The sequence below is a fragment of the Triticum dicoccoides genome, chromosome 6B (genome assembly GCF_002162155.2).
Source record: "Triticum dicoccoides isolate Atlit2015 ecotype Zavitan chromosome 6B, WEW_v2.0, whole genome shotgun sequence".
Lineage (NCBI taxonomy): Eukaryota > Viridiplantae > Streptophyta > Magnoliopsida > Poales > Poaceae > Triticum > Triticum dicoccoides.
In genome coordinates this window covers 228,190,918-228,213,394 of record NC_041391.1, presented here as the reverse complement: position 1 = coordinate 228,213,394, position 22,477 = coordinate 228,190,918, and the positions used below count along the sequence as shown (strand labels likewise).

Genomic DNA, 22,477 nt, shown 5'->3' with positions numbered 1-22,477 from the left:
TTCTCCATAGCTCGTAGGTTCATTGTTGTCCAGCAACATGACTTCCAAGACAGAATTACGTACCACTCTGAAGTAGTACGCATCCTTGTCATCCCACGAGGTACGGTAGTGACTTTATCCGAAGTTTCATGATCACTATCATAAGCTTCTACTTCAATTGGTGTAGGTGCCACAGGAACAACTCCCTGTGCCCTGTCACACACTAGTTGAAGAGACGGTTCAATAACCTCATCAAGTCTCCACCATCCTCCCACTCAATTCTTTCGAGAGAAACCTTTCCTCGAAAAAGGACCCGATTCTAGAAACAATTCATATTGCTTTCGGATCTGAATTAGGAGGTATACCCAACTGTTTTGGGTGTCCTATGAAGATGCATTTTGTCCGCTTTGGGTTCGAGCTTATCAAGCTGAAACTTTTTCACATAAGCGTCGCAGCCCCAAACTTTTAAGAAACGACAACTTAGGTTTCTCTAAACCATAATTCATACGGTGTCATCTCAACGGAATTATGTGGTGCCCTATTTAAAGTGAATGTGGTTGTCTCTAATGCCTAACCCATGAACGATAGTGGTAACTCGATAAGAGACATCATGGTATGCACCATATCCAATAGGGTGCAACTATGACGTTTGGACACACCATCACACTATGGTGTTCCAGGCTGTATCAGTTGTGAAACAATTTCCACAATGTCTTAATTCTGTGCCAAACTCGTGATTCAGATATTCATCTCTATGATCATATCATAGATCTTTTATCCTCTTGTCACGATGATCTTTCAACTTCACACTGAAATTACTTGAACCTTTCAATAATTCAGACTCGTGATTCATCAAGTAAATATACTCAACATCTACTCGAATCATCTGTGAAGTAAGAACATAACGATATTCACTGCATGCCTCAGCACTCATTGGACTGCACACATCAAAATGTGTCACTTCCAACAAGTTGCTATCTTGTTCCATCTTACTGAAAACGAGGCTTTTCAGTCATCTTGCCCATGTGGTATGATCTGCATGTCCCAAGTGATTCAAAATCAAGTGAGTCAAAACGGTCCATTTGCATGGAGTTTCTTCATGCATATACACCAATAGACATGGTTCGCATGTCTCAAACTTTTCAAAAACGAGTGAGCCCAAAGATCCATCAATATGGAGCTTCTTCATGTGTTTTATACCGATATGACTTACGTGGCAGTGCCACAAGTAGGTGGTACTATCATTACTATCTTTTGGCATGAACATGTGTATCACTACGATCGAGATTTAATAAACCATTCATTTTAGGTGTAAGACCATTGAAGGTATTATTCAAATAAACAGAGTAACCATTATTCTCCTTAAATGAATAACCGTATTGCGATAGACGTAATCCAATCATGTCTATGCTCAACGCAAACACCAAATAACAATTATTTAGGTTTAACACCAATCTCTTTGGTAGAGGGAGCGTGCGATGCTTGATCATATCAAGCTTGGAAAAACTTCCAACATATATCGTCAGCTCACCTTTAGCTAGTCTCCGTTTATTCCGTAGCCTTTTGTTTCGAGTTACTAACACTTAGCAACCGAACCGGTATCTAATACCCTGGTGCTACTAGGAGTACTAGCAAAGTACACATCAACACAATGTATATCCAATATACTTCTATCGACCTTGCCAGCCTTATCATCTACCAAGTATCTAGGGTAATTCTGCTCCAGTGGTTGTTCCCCTTATTACAGAAGCACTTAGTCTCGGGTTTGGGTTTTACCTTGGGTTTCTTCACTAGAGCAGCAGCTGATTTGCCGTTTCATGAAGTATCCCTTCTTGCCCTTGCCCTTCTTGAAACTAGTGGTTTCACCAACCATCAACAATTGATGCTCCTTCTTGATTTCTACTTTCGCGGTGTCAAACATCGCGAATACCTCAAGGATCATCATATCTATCCCTGATATGTTATAGTTCATCACGAAGCTCTAACAGCTTGGTGGCAATGACTTTGGAGAACCATCACTGTCTTATCTGGAAGATCAACTCCCACTCGATTCAAATGATTGTTGTACTCAGACAATCTGAGCACAAGCTCAACAATTGAGATTTTCTCCTTAGTTTGCAGGTTAAGAAAGTCATCGGAGGTCTTATACCTCTTGACATGGGCACGAGCCTGAAATCCCAATTTTAGCCCTCAAAACATCTCATATGTTTCACGATGTTTCAAAACGTCTTTGGTGCCTCAACTCTAAACCGTTTAACTGAACTATCACGTAGTTATCAAAACGTGTATGTCAGATGTTCGCAACAACCACAGACAACGTTCGAGGTTCAGCACACTGAGCGGTGCATTAAGGACATAATCCTTCTATGAAGCAATGAGGACAATCCTCAGTTTACGGACCTAGTCCGCATAATTGCTACTATCAACTTTCAACTAATTTTTCTCTAGGAACATATCTAAACAGTAGAACTATAGCGTGAGCTACGACATAATTTGCAAAAACCTTTTGACTATGTTCAGGATAATTAAGTTCATCTTATGAACTCCCACTCAGATAGACATCCCTCTAGTCATCTAAGTGATTACATGATCCGAGTCAAACTAGGCCGTGTCCGATCATCACGTGAGACGGACTAGTCATCATCGGTGAACATCTTCATGTTGATCGTATCTTCTATACGACTCATGCTCGACCTTTCGGTCTCCGTGTTCCGAGGCCATGTCTGTACATGCTAGGCTCGTCAAGTTAACCCTAAGTGTTTCGCGTGTGTTCCGAGGCCATGTCTGTACATGCTAGGCTTGCCAACACCCGTTGTATTTGAACGTCTGAATAAAACACCCGATCATCACGTGATGTTTTGAAACAGCGAACTGTCGCAACGGTGCACAGTTAGGGGAGAACACTTCTTGAAATTGTTGTAAGGGATCATCTTATTTACTACCGTCGTTCTAAGCAAATAAGATGTATAAACATGATAAACATCACATGCAATCAAATAGTGACATGATATGGCCATCATCACTTTGCTCCTTTTGATCTCCATCTTCGGGGCTCCATGATCATCATCGTCACCGGCATGACACCATGATCTCCATCATCATGATCTCCATCATCGTGTCTTCATGAAGTTGCCTCGCCAACTATTACTTCTACTACTATGGCTAACGGTTAGCAATAAAGTAAAGTAATTACATGACGTTTAAGTTGACACGCAGGTCACAAATAAATTAAGACAACTCCTATGGCTCCTGCCGGTTGTCATACTCATCGACATGCAAGTCGTGATTCCTATTACAAGAACATGATCAATCTCATACATCACATATTTGCAAAAACAAGTTAGACGTCCTCTAATTGTTGTTTGCATGTTTTACGTGGCTGCTATGGGTTTCTAGCAAGAACGTTTCTTACCTACGCATGAACCACAACGTGATATGCCAATTGCTATTTACCCTTCATAAGGACCCTTTTCATCGAATCCGATCCGACTAAAGTGGGAGAGACAGACACCCGCCAGCCACCTTATGCAACTAGTGCATGTTTGTCGGTGGAACCGGTCTCACATAAGCGTACGTGTAAGGTTGGTCCGGGCCGCTTCATCCCACGATGCCGCCGAATCAAGATAAGACTAGTAACGGCAAGCATATTGAACAATATCGACGCCCACAACTACTTTGTGTTCTACTCGTGCAAAGAATCTACGCAATAGACCTAGCTCATGATGCCACTGATGGGGAACGTAGCAGAAATTCAAAATTTTCCTACGTATCACCAAGATCTATCTATGGAGAGACTAGCAACGAGGGGAAGGAGAGTGCATCTACATACCCTTGTAGATCGCTAAGCGGAAGCGTTCAAGTGAACGGGGTTGATGGAGTCGTACTCGTCGTGATTCAGATCACCGATGATCCTAGTGCCGAACGGACGACACCTCCGCGTTCAACACACGTACAGCTCGACGATGTCTCCCACGCCTTGATCCAGCAAGGAGAGAGGGAGAGGTTGAGGAAGACTCCATCCAGCAGCAGCACAACGGCGTGGTGGTGATGGAGGAGCGTGGCAATCCTGCAGGGCTTCGCCAAGCACCTACGGGAGAGGAGGAGGTGTCACGGGAGGGAGGGAGGTGCCAAGGGCTCAGGTATGGATGCCCTCCCTCCCCTCCACTATATATAGGGGCAGGGGAGAGGGGGGAGGCGCAGCCTTGCCCCTTCCTCCAAGGAAGGGGTGCGGCTAAGAGGGGGGGAGGAGTCCATCCTCCCCAAGGCACCTCGGAGGTGCCTTCCCCCTTTAGGACTCTCCCCTTTTTCCTATATCTTGGCGCATGGGCCTCTAGGGGCTGGTGCCCTTGGCCCATGTAGGCCAAGGCGCACCCCCTACAGCCCATGTGCCCCCCCGGGGCAGGTGGCCCCACCCGGTGGGCCCCCGGGACCCTTCCGGTGGTCCCGGTACAATACCGATGACCCCGAAACTTGTCCCGATGGCCGAAACAGGACTTCCTATATATAAATCTTTACCTCCGGACCATTCCGGAACTCCTCGTGACGTCCGAGATCTCATCCGGGACTCCGAACAACATTCGGTAACCACATACAAGCTTCCTTTATAACCCTAGCGTCATCGAACCTTAAGTGTGTAGACCCTACGGGTTCGGGAGGCATGCAGACATGACCGAGACGTTCTCCGGTCAATAACCAACAGCGGGATCTGGATACCCATGTTGGCTCCCACATGTTCCACAATGATCTCATCGGATGAACCACGATGTCAAGGACTCAATCGATCCCGTATACAATTCCCTTTGTCTAACGGTATGGTACTTGCCCGAGATTCGATCGTCGGTATACCAATACCTTGTTCAATCTCATTACCGGCAAGTCTCTTTACTCGTTCCGTAACACATCATCCCGTGATCAACCCCTTGGTCACATTGTGCACATTATGATGATGTCCTACCGAGTGGGCCCAGAGATACCTCTCCGTTTACACAGAGTGACAAAATCCCAATCTCGATTCGTGCCAACCCAACAGACACTTTCAGAGATACCCGTAGTGTACCTTTATAGCCACCCAGTTACGTTGTGACGTTTGGCACACCCAAAGCACTCCTACGGTATCCGGGAGTTGCACAATCTCATGGTCTAAGGAAATGATACTTGACATTAGAAAAGCTTTAGCATACGAACTACATGATCTTGTGCTAGGCTTAGGATTGGGTCTTGTCCATCACATCATTCTCCTAATGATGTGATCCCGTTATCAACGACATCCAATGTCCATGGTCAGGAAACCGTAACCATCTATTGATTAACAAGCTAGTCAACTAGAGGCTTACTAGGGACATGGTGTTGTCTATGTATCCACACATGTATCTGAGTTTCCTATCAATACAATTCTAGCATGGATAATAAACGATTATCATGAACAAGGAAATATAATAATAATCAATTTATTATTGCCTCTAGGGCATATTTCCAACACCGAGAGGACGCATGATGACCACAGGTCCCCGAGTGGATATCATTGAGAATGATTCGACCTTCTTCCGGCGTTATGCACTTCTGACCAACTCCAGTCGCGCTTTCTCTATACAACTGTCCTCTGATAATGGTGAAGGCCTTGAATCGACGGGCGATCTGTCGAGCCTCTTCCTCATCCTCTGGGAGCTCTTTTCTCGGTATATACGCGATATATGGAATTGTCCAGTCGGGTGTGACTACCAAGATCTCCATAATCAAGTCGACCACTGCTGGGACTTCCACCACAGTCGGATCCGTGGCACTCTTGGGTTGCGGGGTTTCTTCAATGAAAGGGTCTTCCTTAACTGACGGAGTATGAATATGCTCCAAGAACACGTCACTCGGAATGGCTTCTCTCTTGGAACCTATCTTTGCTAGATCATCAGCTGCTTGATTTTTCAGTCGGGGTATATGATGGAGCTCTAACCCCTCAAACTTCTTTTCCAGCTTCCTCACTGCATTGCAGTATCCAGTCATGGATGGGCTTCTCACGTCCCACTCCTTCATCACTTGGTTGACCACTAAATCTGAATCGCCATAGACCATCAGGCGACGGACGCCGAGTGAAATGGCCATGCGTAATCCGTATAAGAGGGCCTCATACTCTGCCTCATTGTTGGAGGAATCAAAGTGAATCTGGAGCACATATCTGAGCTTATCTCCTCTGGTGGAAACCAGGACAACCCCAGCACCGGAACCATTCAACATCTTAGAGCCATCAAAGAACATGGTCCAATGCTCCGAGTGATCCTCAGTCGGCTGCTGTTGTTCAATCCACTCGGCGAGGAAATCAGCTATTGCCTGGGACTTAATGGCTTTCTTTGCCTCGAACTTGATATCAAGGGGAAGAAGTTCAATCGCCCATTTGGCCACTCGACCAGTTGCATCTCTGTTGTGCAGAATCTCTGAAAGTGGAGCATCGCTGACGACTGTGATGGAATGATCAGAGAAATAATGAGCAACCTTCTTCATGGTCATGTATATTCCATACACAAGCTTCTGATAATGAGGGTATCTCTGCTTGGATGGAGTCAAGACTTCAGACAAATAATACACTGGGCGCTGAACTTTGAAGGCTTTTCCTTCTTCTTCCCGCTCGACCGTAAGCACTGTACTGATGACTTGTCCTGTGGCTGCGATATAAAGCAACAGAGGCTCTTTGCTGATTGGAGCAGCAAGCACCGGCTGGGTGGAGAGCAGAGCTTTTAGCTCGGCAAACGCTGCATCAGCTTCTGGAGTCCACTCGAACTTGTCTGCCTTCTTCATCAGTCGGTAAAGAGGCAATGCCTTTTCACCGAGTCGTGAGATGAATCGACTTAATGCGGCCAAGCATCCAGTAAGCTTCTGGACATCGTGCACTCGCACAGGGCGTTTCATTCGGAGAATAGTGCCGATCTTCTCTGGATTAGCATCGATCCCTTGCTCGGAAACGAGAAAACCGAGTAACTTGCCACCAGGAACTCCGAATGTCCACTTTGATGGATTGAGCTTGATATCATACCTTCTGAGGTTGGCAAATGTTTCGGCGAGGTCAGTGAGCAGGTCGGAACCTTTTCGTGACTTGACGACGATATCATCCATATACGCTTCCACATTCCGACTGATTTGAGTGAGCAGACACTTCTGAATCATTCGCATAAATGTGGCTCTGGCATTCTTGAGGCCGAATGGCATGGTGATATAGCAGAAGCATCCGAATGGAGTGATGAAAGCTGTTTTTATCTCATCGGGTCCATACAGACGGATCTGATGGTACCCGGAATAGGCGTCTAGAAAAGACAATCTCTCGCATCCCGCGGTCGAGTCAACAATTTGATCAATGCGAGGGAGAGGAAAATGATCTTTCGGGCAGGCCCGATTGATGTGCTTGAAATCAATGCACATTCAGAGCGATTTGTCTTTCTTAGGAACCATGACGACATTAGCAAGCCACTCGGAGTGGTATATCTCTCGGATAAATCCTGCCGCCAACAGTCGAGCCACTTCCTCACCAATAGCCTTTCTCTTCTGGACGGCGGACCGCCGAAGATGCTCTTTAACTAGCTTTGCTGATGAGTCGACTCTAAGACGATGCTCAGCCAGTCCCCTGGGAACACCTGGCATGTCAGCTGGCTTCCATGCAAAAATGTCCCAGTTCTCACGGAGGAACTGGATGAGCGCTTCTTCCTATTTCGGGTCGAGTGTTGTGGAGATGTGGGTCGGGGCTGCATTGGGGTCGATTGGGTGAATGTGGACAGGCTTCGTCTCACCGGACGACTGAAATGCAGATTCTATGGCGGGCTTCTTGGATCGCAGCAAATCACTCGGATCTGCGCTTTGCTTATATTCTTCAAACTCGACCGCTGTCACCTGGGAATCGGCAATCTTTGAGCCCTTCTGAAAGCACTCTTCTGCTTTTTTCCGATCACCGGTGACAGTGATCACTCCTTTGGGGCCGGGCATCTTCAGTTTGAGGTACACGTAACATGGTCGAGCCATGAACCGTGCGTAAGCTGGCCTCCCCAAAATGGCGTGGTACGCGCTCTGAAAATCCACGACCTCAAACGTCAACTTCTCTTTGCGAAAATGTTTTGAATCACCAAACACCACATCCAGAGCTATTTGGCCGAGTGACTCGGCTTTCTTTCCTGGTATAACTCCATGAAAGCTCATGTTACTGGTGCTCAGTCGGGACATTGGAATGCCCATTCTTTTCAGTGTGTCTGCATACAACAAGTTTAGTCCACTACCACCGTCCATCAGCACTTTCGTCAGTCGAGTGCCTTCGACAACTGGGTCGACCACTAAAGCTTGCCTCCCGGGGGTGGCAATATGAGTCGGGTGATCAGACTAGTCGAATGTGATGGGTGTTTGGGACCATCTCAGATAACTTGGTTTCGCTGGGGCAACCATGTTCACCTCACGATTAATGACCTTCAGTCGGATCTTGCTTTCCACATCTGCGAAGATCATCAGAGTGGAGTTGACATGCGGATATCCTTCCTCACTGTCCTCCTTGTCTTCGGCCTTGTCCGACTCCTTTTCCTTGTCCTTAGACTGTTTTCCTTGAAACTGCTGGATCAGGAGTCGACATTGGCGAGTGGTATGCTTTGGGTAAATGATATTGCCCTCTTCATCTTTCTTCGTGTGGATGTGACATGGCATATCCATCACGTCGTTCCCTTCTTTATCCTTCACCTTCTTAGGGTTCCAGGATCCTTTTGGTTTCCCTTTGAACTTTCCCTGAGTCACGGCCAGAGCTTCCCCAGGAGCTGCTGGTTCAGCCTTCCGCTTCTGTTTCCGACTGGTGTTTCCCTTCTCCGACTGACTTGGCTTGTACTTGCCGCTTCGGAGTCGGTCTTCTTCTTCACGGTTGGCGTACTTTGTAGCAATCTCCATCGGATGACTCAGGGTCATGTCTCCGGTTCGACCAAATTTCAAACTTAATTCTCTGTTCTTGACACCATCCTTGAAGGCGCAGACTGCCTGATGGTCAGACACATTCTCCACGGTATGATGCAAAGTGATCCATCTCTGAATATATTCTCTGAGAGTCTCATTCGTCTTCTGCACACAAACTTGCAGTTCTGTCAATCCAGTTGGTCGCTTGCAAGTTCCTTCAAATGTCCTGACGAACACTCGGGACAAATCTTCCCAAGTGTAAATGCTGCTAGGAGGCAACTGATTCAACCATGCTCGGGTAGAACCTTCCAACATGAGGGGCAAATGCTTCATGGCCACCTCGTCATTCCCACCACCAATCTGAACCGCCACTCGGTAGTCCTCAAGCCAAGTTTCAGGCTTAGACTCACCAGTGAACTTGCTGACTCCTGTTGCCAACCTGAAATTGGGGGGAATCACTGCGGCTCTGATAGCCTGCTGAAACATTCTGGACCAGAAACATGCACTCGACTGCTTGTGGGCGCATCTCTGTCGGGTCCGCCCCGATGGGCTCTGTTTCGGTCGACCAAGCCTTGCACGATAATGGATCGCGCGTCGAAGCCTGGTTCTCGGGGGTCGACTGGAGCTCTTCGCCCCGTACTGAGTTGACGCCTGTCATCTTGCCGCCAAGGAGCGTAAGACCCATCCCTCGGAGGGGGAGTGGGCACTCGACGCCTATCATCACGATCGTGTCGGTCACCGTACTGGTCTCGCTGATTCTCGCGTCCTTCACGCCGCGGAGGCGATCTAGGACTGTGAGCCGACTGAACCGTATTCGCAGCGACGGATCGACTGTGAATTCTGTTGCGCGACTGCGACACGACTGAATTCTGGTCCCCTGCCGCCCGGAGCAAATCTCTGATCTGCATCAAGCCTCTGCCAGCTTCCGACTGAGAGGGCTGGATGGACTCTGCTATACGGGCCGCAGCTGCTAAATTCTGGATTGGGGTTCGATATACCTGAGTCGGCGGGAAGAGTTGACGTCGATTGGCGTCGGGAACTCGTTGCCGCGCGCGCTCGTCGAGTGCTCGCTGAAGGTTCTCCAGACGAGCGCGTTCAGCCAAATTGGCTAAACGAGCCTCCTCCAAGGCGTGAGCCTCAGGGGTTTCTCCCGCGATGGGAGTATGTAGGGCATCCATGTTCCTGTGGCGAAGCTCTTCCCTCTGCAGAGAGTCGAGTGGCTCGGGCTGGTACTCTTCGTGGTCTCGTGCGGGGTCGTCCCCGCCGCCTGCCCCACCCTCGTGGGCGAAACCAGGGGGACTGCAAGGTCCGTTGACCATCAAGATTTCCGCCGCCGGATCACTGCTATCGCATTCGGATGCAGTCTCTACGGAGCCAGTCGACAGATCGAACAAGCCGTAGAGAGATTCGTCGGGCTCGATTGCCGCAACTTGGGCGGTGGCCGTCTGGCAAGCCACCGCGTGCCTCACCCACCGCTGAAGCCTCGACCGACCAGAGCGCTTGCGCTGGCGGGAGACCAGGAGGGTGGCCGTTAGGGGAGTCGACCGATACGGGGTCGACGGTTATCGCAGCAGAACGCCGCGGACACATGCGCGAAAATGCGTTGCACCACGGACGGGGAGCGCATCAACGTCGAGTGGAGCCTCCTGGAGCCAAGCGGAGTCGTCGGCGATGAAGGTGATAGCGCCGAGACGGATCTCGCGACCCTCGACCAAAACTCCGCTAGCCACCATGATGAAAGTACTCGGAAGAATTGCAACTTCTCCAGAAAATCGCTAAAACACCTGCCCCACGGTGGGCGCCAACTGTCGTGGTTCTAAGTCTGACAGTAGAGTGGGGGTAGGTATGGAGAGGCAAGGTCCTAGCTATGGAGAGGTTGTAAACACAAGAGATGTACGAGTTCAGGCCCTTCTCGGAGGAAGTAAAAGCCCTACGTCTCGGAGCCCAGAGGCGGTCGAGTGGATTATGTGTATATGCGTTACAGGGGTGCGAACCCTTCTGCCTGTGGAGGGGGGTGGCTTATATAGAGTGCGCCAGGACCCCTGCCAGCCCACGTAATGAAGGGTTTAAAGTACATTAAGTCCGGGGCGTTACTGGTAACGCCCCACATAAAGTGTCTTAACTATCATAAAGTCTACTTAATTACAGACCGTTGCAGTGCAGAGTGCTTCTTGACCTTCTGGTGGTCGAGTGAGTCTTCACGGTCGAGTCCTCCAAGTTAGTCGAGTAGACTCCTCATAGGTCGACTGGAAGGTGATCTCTTCTAAGGGTGTCCTTGGGTAGGGTACTTAGATCAGGTCTATGACCCTACCCTAGGTACACGACTCCATCAGGGCCAGGGGGTTATATCGGGGCAGGGGGAGGTTTCTTCTCCCCCATACCCATTCGCTTCGCCCCCTCTCTCCTCTTCGTCTCTCCAGCAACTGTTCGCCGCGGGAGGGCTCCGGCGGATCTCCTTCTCCGGGGCGTCCCTCTCCATTCCTTTCGGTGGAGTCGATCCCCACCTCGTCCTCTTGCCATGGATGCCGGTATTGCCCTCGTTCCCTCTCTCTTCTTGTCTAGATTTCAAATCTAGCGTCTTAGGGGCAATAGTGGTTGCATCTCTAGATTTTTGGCTAAATCTAGGCTTGAGTAGGATGGAGAAGGCAACTAGACGGTTTGGATCAGTGATTTGTAGGATTATTTTTGAATTTGGTAGGACGGTAGTGCCGGTTCTGACCGTGGCAGTAGGAAACCGTTGTTTCCCTGCCTCGAGCGGTACTACCGCTCTCACTTGAGCGGTACTACCGCTTGGAGCGGTACTGCCGCCTCCAGGTCGCGGTACTACCGCTGCCTACCAAATTCCATCATGCTCTTTCCATTCAGTGATCCTTTTTGTTGAGTTTGGTGGCTTATGCTCGTTCTTTCTGGTTGTTTTGCGTGTTCTTGTGTTTGGTTCCAGGTGATGAACATCTTGAGCATCAAGCTCGCCGTGTCAACCCCGGTCGTGCCACGTCAAAGCGTTACCGCACATCTGAGTCAGCAGGAGGTTCCTCAAGTGCTCCACCTCCACCTCAACTCAAGAAGAAGTCTGCTGTCAAGCCAAAGCCAACGGGCAAAACCGTGCCTCAAATGAATGCCAAGGAGTTCTGGGCAAGACGTCGCCGCAACCCTTATGAGGCAGACCAAGAACCCACTTTGGTCAACCGTCTGTTCTGGAACAGGTTTCAGTTTGCCATATTCTTTGATGTGCTCAAGGCCAAGAAGAATCTCTATGTTGATGTGCGCTCCATCGACACGGACTATATGGAGAAGGATCCTGAGTACTTTGGTGAAGCTCTACAGATGTGCAGTCAGCTGAACATTCTCAGAATCATGCAATTCAACAAGGACTATGATGCAAATATTGTGGCTCAATTCTATGCCACTGTCCATCTAGGGACTGACGAGGACAGGACTCTGACTTGGATGACCAATGGCAAGTTGCTTTCTGTCAAGTGGAAGGCATTCATGGAGTTACTTGGGGTGGAAGATCATGGGCTTGCGTCTCCTGTCGGCTTTCGCCCTCACCGCAACACAACCTCCACTCACAAGCAAGCTCTCTGGCCCTACTGCACGCTGAAGATCAACCCTGAGACTAAGAAGGAAACTTATGAGCTGCCTGCCTTTCTGGACATTCTTCACCGTGTCTTCCGTGAGACTCTTTTCCCTCGCATCGGGAATCTGGATATGGTTCATTCTTATCTCGTGGACATGCTTCTCTTCTGCCAGCGTGAGAAGGAAGAAAACACTGGCAAGTCCCTAGACATCTCTCATGTTATGTGGTCTGAGCTCTTATCTGCTATCTCTGAGCGCAAGTGCCCGATTTATGGTCCGTTTATCATGCTGCTTATTGAGAAGGCCTGGGATCATGTCTATCCCAAGGTTATGCTAGAAATTGGAGAGTTGGTGTCTCATGAGATCAAGCGTCTGAGGAAGGACAACTGGGGCACTCAGGTCCCTAAATCTGGGGGTACATCGTCTGCTGCTGCCATGGAGACCGAGGAGGAGGCTGAGGCTGAGGATGATGATGACTATGAGCCCTCTTGGGCAAAGAAGCTCAAGCTCAAGATGAGGAAATTGTTCTGCATGGAGTCTCATGGTCAGTACATGACTCATGTGGCTGAGAAGAAGGCCAGGGACGTCACAAGGAGCTCATGCGTCAGTTGGGTGCCACCGTTACCAGTGGTTCTGATGACCAGCTTACTGAGGAGGAGGAGTGGATTCAGCAGCACTGCCCGTGGACAGATTCTGATGCCGAGCAGTTCCCGACTGACGAGGACGGTGAAGATGATCCCGCTGGCATCTGATGTTCGCGACCCTTGCTATCACCTGGAGCCGTAGCAACACTCCCTCTCTTTTTGGTGTCTCGATGCCAAAGGGGGAGAGAGTTTAGGGATTTGTGCCGTTGTCTTTGTCTGTTTCGCGAGTGTGTCTTCTTTGTGGTGTGTTTTCTCGCCATTTGCTTTGTTTGGTTTTGTGTCAGTGAGACCTAAGTTCCAAACATATGGTGTGAGACATATGCTACCTTATCTTTAGATTATCATTATCTATGTCTATCTAGTCCTTCGGTATCTTATGAGTTGCTTGCGTATCCTGTTATACTTTGCTCTCATATTTCCTGCTTAGGTTGTTGGTCTCTAAAATGTAGGGGGGGGGGCGTTGATCCTAGTATGTGTGCCGTGCAGTCCAAAGCACTTATCTAGATAGCACACATCTAGGGGAGCCCATCTACATTTTAGTGTTGTGGGGATTGCGCATGTCATATGTCTTTTTCCCATTGTGCAAATCCCGTATTGTCATCAATCCACCAAAAAGGGGGAGATTGTAAGGGCATATTTATCCCCAAGGTGTTTTGGTGATTGATGACAATGCTTTTGCGGACTAATCATGTGCGTTAAGTTTTTCAGAGATTCATCCTTTGGCACGAGAAGATTCCCTCCCCTCGGTGTTTTATTCAAGACGGTGTAGCTCTTTCGTTTCTATGTTGGTGGACTAGTTTCGTAGGAGTCTCCGTACTATCAAGAGGGGATCCGCTTTGGTAAGGCTAGGGTGGAATCAACACGTACACATCTTTATCGCACCCGCTGTTCCTTTTCGCTTCAATGGAGTTCCCTTTCCTCTCCTAGCTTGCTCTGACTGGTCCCCGCGGTAGTACCCCGGTCCTCAGTGGTAGTACCGCTGAAGCACATCAAGCGGTAGTACCGCTCCTCAAGAGGTAGTACCGCTTGCTGTCTTCGGCCGTAGTACCGCTGAGGCTCCGGGCTACTACCGCCTCGACTCGAGGCCTCTGTTTTTTGTGTCGGGTTGTGCAGTACTAGTTGCAGCAGTAGTGGCGGTAGTACCGCCCTTACCTCCGCGGTAGTACCGCTCTGGGCCCAGGTCCTTGCTATCCTCGCGTGCGCGGCAGTACCGCTGGGAGGGAACGGTAGTACCGCTGGCTCAGCGGTAGTAGCGCCCGCCCAAGCGGTAGTACCGCTCTATGCGTGGCTGCTTGGGGGGTAACGGTTGGATTGTTCCCCCCACTATATAAAGGGGTCTTCTTCCCCAAAGTTGACCTACCTCTTCCCCCAAAAGCTCCATTGTTGCTCCAAGCTCCATTTTTGCCCGATCTCTCTCCCTAGCCAATCAAACTTGTTGATTTGCTCGGGATAGGTTGAGAAGGCCCCGATCTACACTTTCACCAAGAGAAATTTGATTCCCCCACAAATCCCTAGCGGATCTTATTACTCTTGGGTGTTTGAGCACCCTAGACGGTTGAGGTCACCTCGGAGCCATAGTCCATTGTGGTGAAGCTTCGTGGTGTCGTTGGGAGCCTCCAATTAAGTTGTGGAGATAGCCCCAACCTTGTTTGTAAAGGTTCGGTCGCCGCCTTCAAGGGCACCAATAGTAGAATCACGGCATCTCGCATTGTGTGAGGGCGTGAGGAGAATACGGTGGCCCTAGTGGCTTCTTGGGGAGCATTGTGCCTCCACACCGCTCTAACGGAGACGTACTTCCCTTTAAAAGGAAGGAACTTCGGTAACACATCCTCGTCTCCATCGGCTCCACTCTTGGTTATCTCGCGCCTTTACTTGTGCAAGCTATTTGTGTTGTATCCCTTGCTTGCTTGTGCACTTATTGTTGTTGCATCATATAGGTTGTTCACCTAGTTGCATATTTAGACAACCTACTTTGATGCAAAGTTTAATTTGGTAAAGAAAAGCTAAAAATTGTTAGTTGCCTATTCACCCCCCCTCTAGTCAACTACATCGATCCTTTCAGCGGCGAGCTCTTTGCCGATGGAGGTTTCTTTGCCCTATTTAGGGTTCTTTGGCGAGGGGAAAACTTTCTGTGATTTCTTTTCAACCTAAAAAATCTAACCCAATCTGGCTAATACCATTGTTATATCCATGGGATCGGGTAGGCTAGATCAATCTGGTAGACGTACCTTCTTGTGGCTCGAGGAAGTCCCGGTGCCGGACATGGTGATGGTGGCCGGTGATGGCAGCGAGTAGTGATGGCGGTGCTTCCCATCAGCACTGCACTAACCCTAGATCGGTAGGGGATGTAGGTGGGGTGTACGGCGTCGCGACGAACCTCGTGTTGCGAGCCGCGGCCCCCACCTTTTTATATAGTGCAGGTGACAGGGGCCCGTCAACCATAGTGGGTTGAGCGCCCCCGATCAGGGCACGGACCTAAGGGGCCGTTGGGCCGTTGGGCCCACATGATGGAGATCATCCTAACACAATCATCTCCCAAAGAGTAGCAAATTCCTGGATATGGGTCAAAGTGAGTCCCTGCGAAGTGTTATTTGACTGATCCAGAAGTTGTTGTCAAGGGTCCTGCTAACCACACACACCTTCTTTCTGGAGATTTCAAAAAATTTGGGCGCAATGTCTTTGGGCCGAAGGCCATTCAGCCATGAAGATTCCCAGAATTTACACCGATGTGGCCGCCGCAAAAAGATCTTTGTCGCTGTCAGAACATGGCATTTCCATTCCCACCCAAGTCTTGGGAGGGTCAGCCCAGTCGAATCAGAGGCAACATAGTCGAAGGGCGGCCGCAAACTTCTCCAGATTGTGCACACCCAAACCCCCAGATATCTTGGGTTTGCAGACAGGGTCTCTCTTCTTGTTCAGTACGATTGGATGTGTATAGTGTTGTAGGAAAAATGGATGTGTATAGTGGGAAATGAAATCAAGATAGACGAAAGCAGACTGTTAGGTACTTCCCCCGTTTCAAAAATATTTGAAATTCTATATTTGTCCCAAGTCAAACTTCTTTCAATTTGACCAACTTTATACAAAAAATATATATTAAGTACATACAATCTACTCCCTCCGTTCCAAATTACTCGTCGCTGAAATGGATGTATCTAAAACTAAAATACATCTAGATACATCCATACGTGCGACAAGTAATTCGGAACGGAGGGAGTAGTATGGAAGCTACGGCGGAAACAGTTCACCAGAATTTTTAAAAAATGTGGAGGAGAATTGAGTTGATTTTGTTTTTGAGGAAATGGATTTCTTTAGGGAAGTTTGAGGAAATGGATTGTGAGTTGAACTAGTTAAACTTTTTTTTTAGGGGAGATTGAGTTGAACTTAATGGACAGTATCTACTGGGCCGAAAAGCAATGTAACGAGCGGGCTTGAATACATAGGCCTAATATTTCTCTGGGCCCAACACGAGGCTTCTCTCCTCGACCCCCAAGTTGCGAGACAGTATTGTCTCAAAAAAAAAAGTTGCGAGACAGTAGAGGGCGAAAGGCGGTGTGTGTTCTGTTCTGTGCCGAGGAGACGCCGGCGGCGACCACGATGGGCGGCGGCGAGGGCAAGTCGAGGAAGCGCCGCTCTTCCCCCTCCTCAGGTACCTGAAACTATCCAATTGCTTCTCGCTCCAGTCGACCCCTCTGTTTCCGCGCCGTGCTGATTCCTCTCCTTGCTCTGCCTGTCGATTCGCTGGCCCAGGGGAGGAAGAGGAGCGGGAGCGGAAGAAGAGGCGGGACAAGAAGGAGAGCAGGAGGAGCGGCCGAGACGGCAGGGGCAGCGACGAGGAGGAGGAGAAGCGGAGGAGGAAGAAGAAGCACGGCGACAGGGGCAAAGACAAAGGTAGGGTTCTTGTTTTGCTCCTAGGGCCTGCATTTTTCCTGTCTCTCTAATTGAGTGAAATCATCCTTAGCTTGGTTCCTTGTGCCATTGTGTGATATCTTAAATTGAGCTAGAGAATGGGCAATACCATTGAGTGACCGTTCAATCTTCACAAGCTTCACCTATGAGAACAGAGGATCAGGCCCTCCTTTAAACCATGAACACAATCCATCAACTCGGCCTCTTCAGCGCTCCGAAAATTCTCATCGACGCTAGCAGAAGCACCAACCAAATCAAAACTAGCATCGACGCTTATTTATGCCTGAACAAAAGAAGGTGAGGTTGATGTCCTGACCTCACAAGTCACAAGTGATTGATTATTGGCCCTCTGATCAGGCAAGCAATGGTGGTGGATAGGAGATTTACCTTTTGGATTATTATAGGAAGAAGAGCGCCAAGGCAGTCCCAGTAAGCAACATAATTTTGGCTTGCCATCATCGAAAATAATATCATTCCTGAGATGCCATGCTCTCCATAGGAGGAATAAAATCTTAGCTGTGTATCTGATCATCTACTTGGGCAAGATACAAAAAAGAAAAAACCAATCCCGACCACTTTTCACAAAAAAAATCTTTAGGCCGTAAATTCCAAACAGTCTTAAAACCAAACCGAACAGCATGAGGTTTAGTGTGATCAATCACCGCATGATAACCGCCCCACCTACCAAACCAAAAATATCGTGAATTGCGTTTGTATCCATATTATTCTCCACCAATTTCAATAGCAAGTTATAGATTCATTTGTTTGATTGTGATCATTTAACTATAGTGCTAGGTTCATTTGATGATGATGTGTACGTGACTGTGTATTTGTTTGTCTTGACAGAGAGGGATTCGAAGGAGAGGCGTTCCAAGGAGAAGGATAAGAGCAAACGAAAAGACAAGGACGTTGTGAGTTCTCTTGACGGTTGTTTAGAGTATCAACCACAGTAGTTTGTCTATGATCAATATAAGAGTTCTGGACCTTTTAGCTCTTCGGTAGCACTTTTTGTTGTTGTTGCAAAGGTCTGATAATATAGGACGGACAATGGCCCTAAATAGAACCACATGAAGTAGGGTTGAACAAATATGTCTTGGCAAAACCATTCGGAAGCACATCTTGTAGGCTTAAGTAAGCTAATTACCTTTGAATCCATGCAACCAACCTGGCAAAACTGTCCAGACCATGTTTTTAAGGGGTCTTTGAAGCACTCTTAAAACTGAACCTGCCCCTTTCGAGGTAAATATTTCAGGCTAAGATATTGCAAATTTCTTCAGTGTGATAACTGATATGCAAGTCTGTTGTATTGTGCTGGACAATGGAGTTCCATAGAAACTTGGCAGACTATATTTCACATCTAAAGGCTGAATAGCAAAGTAAGATATATTGATGTCATTGAACTAAAATAGTGATGGTAATTTAGGTGCTCTATTTTATTTTTTTGGACAGTTATTGCCTTATCCCCTGCAATTTTTACACCTGTAATGAAAGGATTGTAGTATATACACCCCTGAAGTGATCTTGAGGACCATAATTTGTGTACCTAGAGTATAATGTTAGTTGCATCTCATCTATGTATTATGTAATTCAGCAAAAGTAGTAGTAGGTTGTTAAGAAAGAAGTGCGGCACCATATGTATTTGGAATGACTAGTTAGTGATTGAACTTGCTTGTTCTTCTCCTGCCTTTCTCATGTTCTGATGCCTCTCATTTTCAGCCATTGCTAAAACAGGACATCAAAGAAATATCCAAGGACGACTACTTTGCTAAGAACAACGAGTTCGCAACCTGGTTGAAGGAAGAGAAGGGCAAATATTTCTCCGACCTTTCTTCAGAGTCTGCCCGTGATATCTTCCTCAAGTTCGTGAAACAATGGAACAAGGGGAAGCTGCCATCGCAATACTACGAGGGCATCACCACTGGGCCCCGATCAGCGCACAACTGGAACATCAAGAAGGCATGAGAAGGCTCGTCTTCCTTGTGGTCTGCAGTTGGGGTGCCTTGCATTGTGCGGTTTCTTGACGAAACTGCTATACCAAATGCTTGTGCCACTTATTCCATCTTTTAGGTTTCTGATCTAAACCTGGATGAACAATAGTTTGGTATCGCTGTGTTTAGCATTGATGTTAGTCCTATTGCCAACGTTCAGTGAAAAGATTCTAGCAAACTTGTTGCTGTTATTCGGTGATTAGCCCCACCACTACATGTCCATGTTCTTCTGCCTTTTTTGATGGGTCTTCTGTATAACTTGGATAATCTTGCTGTAAACTGAAGACTTTCAATGTTACGAATTAGTCTGCCGTATTTCGGAATCACCACTTTGGCAGCATGTAAACTGATTTTGAAGAGTTTACTAATGTTATGAATTAGTCTGCAGTATTTCAGTATCGCCACTTTGGCAGCAGTCCAGTCTGTTAAGGCAGTATACTGATCCTATTGCAAATTCCTCCAGAAAAACTGCAGCCAGATACCAGGGCGAAAACTACTCCCTCCATTCCATAATGTAGTGCGTCCACACATAAATCATTTTACTGAAAAATCATACCGTTGAAAACTTCTTTCGAATACGAATTCAAAGTTATCTGTGATGCTCCCGCCGCAATCGCCCATGTTGGTTAAATTTATGGTCAAAGTTAAATCTAGAAAACCATGGGCACACTACACTATGAAAAGGAGGGAGTATCTACTATCATCAGAATGCACAGAGAATTTTGATACGAGTTAATCAGAACAGAGCTTAAATCAGAGACGAAACCATGGCAACGAAACAAAGGAACTCGAGTGATATACAGATTTTGGATCTCGCAAGCCCTTGTAGGGTAGGCAAATGCCATTTATTCCATGTTTTGATCCTTTCTGGGCTGAGAAAGCAGGTGGTACAAAGTGCCCAACAGCACATGACAAACACCTATGAGTGTCGAAGCGCAGACCCTCTTTCAGAAGCCACCATGCTTAATGCTTGCTGTCCTCTTCCTCGCAGAATTTCGAGTACTTCTTGTGGTCCATCAGTGAGTTGAGCTCACCTGCATCGCTGACCTTGACCTTGATGATCCAGCCGCCCGCATATGGATCTCCATTGACCTGTGTTGAAAAAAATAAAACAGCCAGCATACCGGTCATACAACACTTCAATCCTTGACAATGGATTCCTCCAGTAAGGCTAAGCTGAAACGTACCAATGCTGGTTTCTCTAGTAGTTCATCATTCACTGCAATGACCTCTCCAGACACCGGCGAGTTGATGTCGCTGGTTGCCTTCACACTTTCAACAGCACCAAAGTTGGTTCCCTGGGAGACAGAGGCGCCAACTTCTGGCAGCTCCACATACACAACATCACCCAAATGGTCCTGAAAGCCAAAAAACAGCTATATTATGGCATGTGATGAAAGGCTGCTTATACATATGCATCGAGTGAAGCATTTAATGGTCTAACATATGACAGATCTAACACATGAATTGGTTCAGAGAGATTGAATGTATAAACATATGAACCTGGGCATGGTCTGTAATCCCAACGATTGCGGAATCACCATCAACCTTGACCCATTCATGGGTTTCAGCATACTTCAGATCCTTCAGCACTGGAAAAGGGCAAAACCAGAAAGATGCGTGTCATAACGTGTACTACACATTGAAATGGCATTAATCAGAAATGCAGTTTAACAATGTGCATATAAAGAGTTCCAAAGCCACTGCAACTAATGCAGTAGTTCCCTCATAACCACTACAAGTACTGTCCACCCTGAAATATGCACAGAACACAGATGCCTGCTAATGTAAAGAACTTTTTCTTGGGATCATTCCATCAGTTTCTCTGCTTCACACTATTGCATATGATTGTGCATCAACAAACTCTTGTAGATTGTAGGTCCCAATGCGGCTGGGTTTTCTCCAAACAGCTTTCGCGAGCCTATTGCAGAAACTTTTGACTAAATCATGGGGTCCCAAACCATTTTGCATGTATTTCATCAACTTTCACACTACATAGTTTTCAAATGCATCAAACAAACATCGCATCATGCCATCAAAAGAAATAACATCACATCAACAAAATAAAAACCAGGTTGCGCCTTCTGCGATGACATCGGCCTACTGACCTACGGCTATCACTGAACCTCAAGAACCATCACCGTACTAAAATTGGTATACAGGACTAAAAAAATCCAAGGCAGAAATGTTGAACTTTACCACCTAACCTAATCAGGCAAAAGCAGAGCGGCAGGAAAGATCCTTTTTACAGTGAAGATAAAACCTGCCACCGGGAAAGGATCAAAACAACCAGAACAAACTCGGCGGCATTACACCCCGTTCTGCAAATATCTCCGACGCGTGAACAGAGTCACTGCCGAAATCACCGGTAAAAAACTAGTAAAACGGATCGACCAACGACAAATCCTACCACCCAAAATTAGCGGGACGCAGAGGACAAGATCGCGCCGTTCTAGCACCAGCGAAGTGTGATCCCGGGACGCGCGCGGCGCGACACACGAGACGCACGCGTGAAACAGGCAGGCACGGGCGCAAAGGTGGCCGCGGAGAGGGAGAGGGGGAGGGGAGGTACCGGTGGAGAAGGCCCTGGGGAAGGCGGAGATCTTGAGGTAGGAGGCGGCGCGGGAGGCCCAGAGCGATCTGGAGGCGGCCATGGCCATGATCACGCGACGGGGGAGGAGGAGGGGATCGCTCGCTCGGCGCCGCCTCCTCTGTTTCTCTCGCGCACCGAGTTCCTGGGTTTGGTGGTGGTTTCTCTTCCAACTTTTTCTGAAAAAATACAGGGGCGGAGACGAGAAGTAGGTGGTGGTGCCGGGCAAAAATGTAGTAGAAGTGTTTCGTGGTAGGTTTTTGGGCCCTCCTGGGCCTTTTCATACTTCCCCTTTTTTTCCTCTTCTAAAATATTTCCTGGTATTTCTCAACAAAAATAAATACTGGTTCTTTAAAAACACACAATTTCCTGGCAAACTGAAATAAAATTTTCAGCTATTATTCATTCCGGGAGAATTTTTAGAAGATCAAGACAGCAAAAGTGCTGAGTAGGCACTGCAACAAATTTGCATAAATATCGACTTGGGCAGGGGTGAAAACACAAGATCACATATCCTGCTAACTGAGTGCCTAACCACTACTGTGATCTCTCGCGCTACAGCAACCAAGCGCCAGTGTGGTGCTTAAGAATTAATTATTGGTCCCTGATAATGTAGTCACCAAACAACTTTGGAGCCTGGAGGACTGGTTTTTCCAGCTAACCCACGGAAAGATTCTTACCACCACTCGACTTGGGGTGTGGGTTCTTGCTTTTGGGGTGGTTGATGATCGATGGGTCTGGATTTGGTTGGGGCATCGTTATGCGTAAACAACCACCAAGGCGCAACATGCTCTCTGACTCCGATCAGACTTGCCATGAGCGGTGGTTGGTGGCCGATGCGGACAAACGAACAAACAGCGGCGCTGCAGGCAGCAGCAGCAGCAGCAGTTGGT

General features: G+C 47.8%; 2 protein-coding genes across 4 annotated transcripts; one reads left to right on the top strand and one right to left on the bottom strand.

Moving 5' to 3' along the window:
- The first annotated feature begins 16,592 nt into the window (after window positions 1–16,592).
- LOC119322909 (style cell-cycle inhibitor 1-A-like) lies at window positions 16,593–19,340 on the top strand. 3 transcript variants are annotated; one of them, XR_005155949.1, is made up of 5 exons: window positions 16,599–16,745; window positions 16,838–16,988; window positions 17,853–17,917; window positions 18,723–19,058; window positions 19,098–19,340. XR_005155949.1 is itself a non-coding variant. In XM_037596447.1 (4 exons), the coding sequence occupies exons 1-4, from the start codon at window positions 16,695–16,697 to the stop codon at window positions 18,966–18,968; spliced, it is 504 nt and encodes a 167-aa protein (XP_037452344.1). In that variant the 5' UTR covers window positions 16,593–16,694; the 3' UTR covers window positions 18,969–19,340. The 3 variants fall into 3 exon arrangements, 2 of the variants coding, with proteins under 2 accessions (XP_037452344.1, XP_037452342.1); XM_037596447.1 differs by having other exon boundaries at window positions 16,593–16,746; window positions 16,848–16,988; window positions 18,723–19,340; XM_037596445.1 differs by having other exon boundaries at window positions 18,723–19,340.
- Window positions 19,341–19,714: 374 nt separating this feature from the next.
- On the bottom strand, window positions 19,715–21,782 carry LOC119323141 (glycine cleavage system H protein 2, mitochondrial-like). The gene is made up of 4 exons (XM_037596722.1): window positions 21,567–21,782; window positions 20,498–20,586; window positions 20,182–20,352; window positions 19,715–20,086 (listed from the first exon to the last, which is right to left on the bottom strand). Exons 1-4 carry the CDS (start codon window positions 21,652–21,654, stop codon window positions 19,958–19,960), a joined length of 477 nt encoding a protein of 158 aa, XP_037452619.1. The 5' UTR covers window positions 21,655–21,782; the 3' UTR covers window positions 19,715–19,957.
- Between the last annotated feature and the right edge of the window lie 695 nt (window positions 21,783–22,477).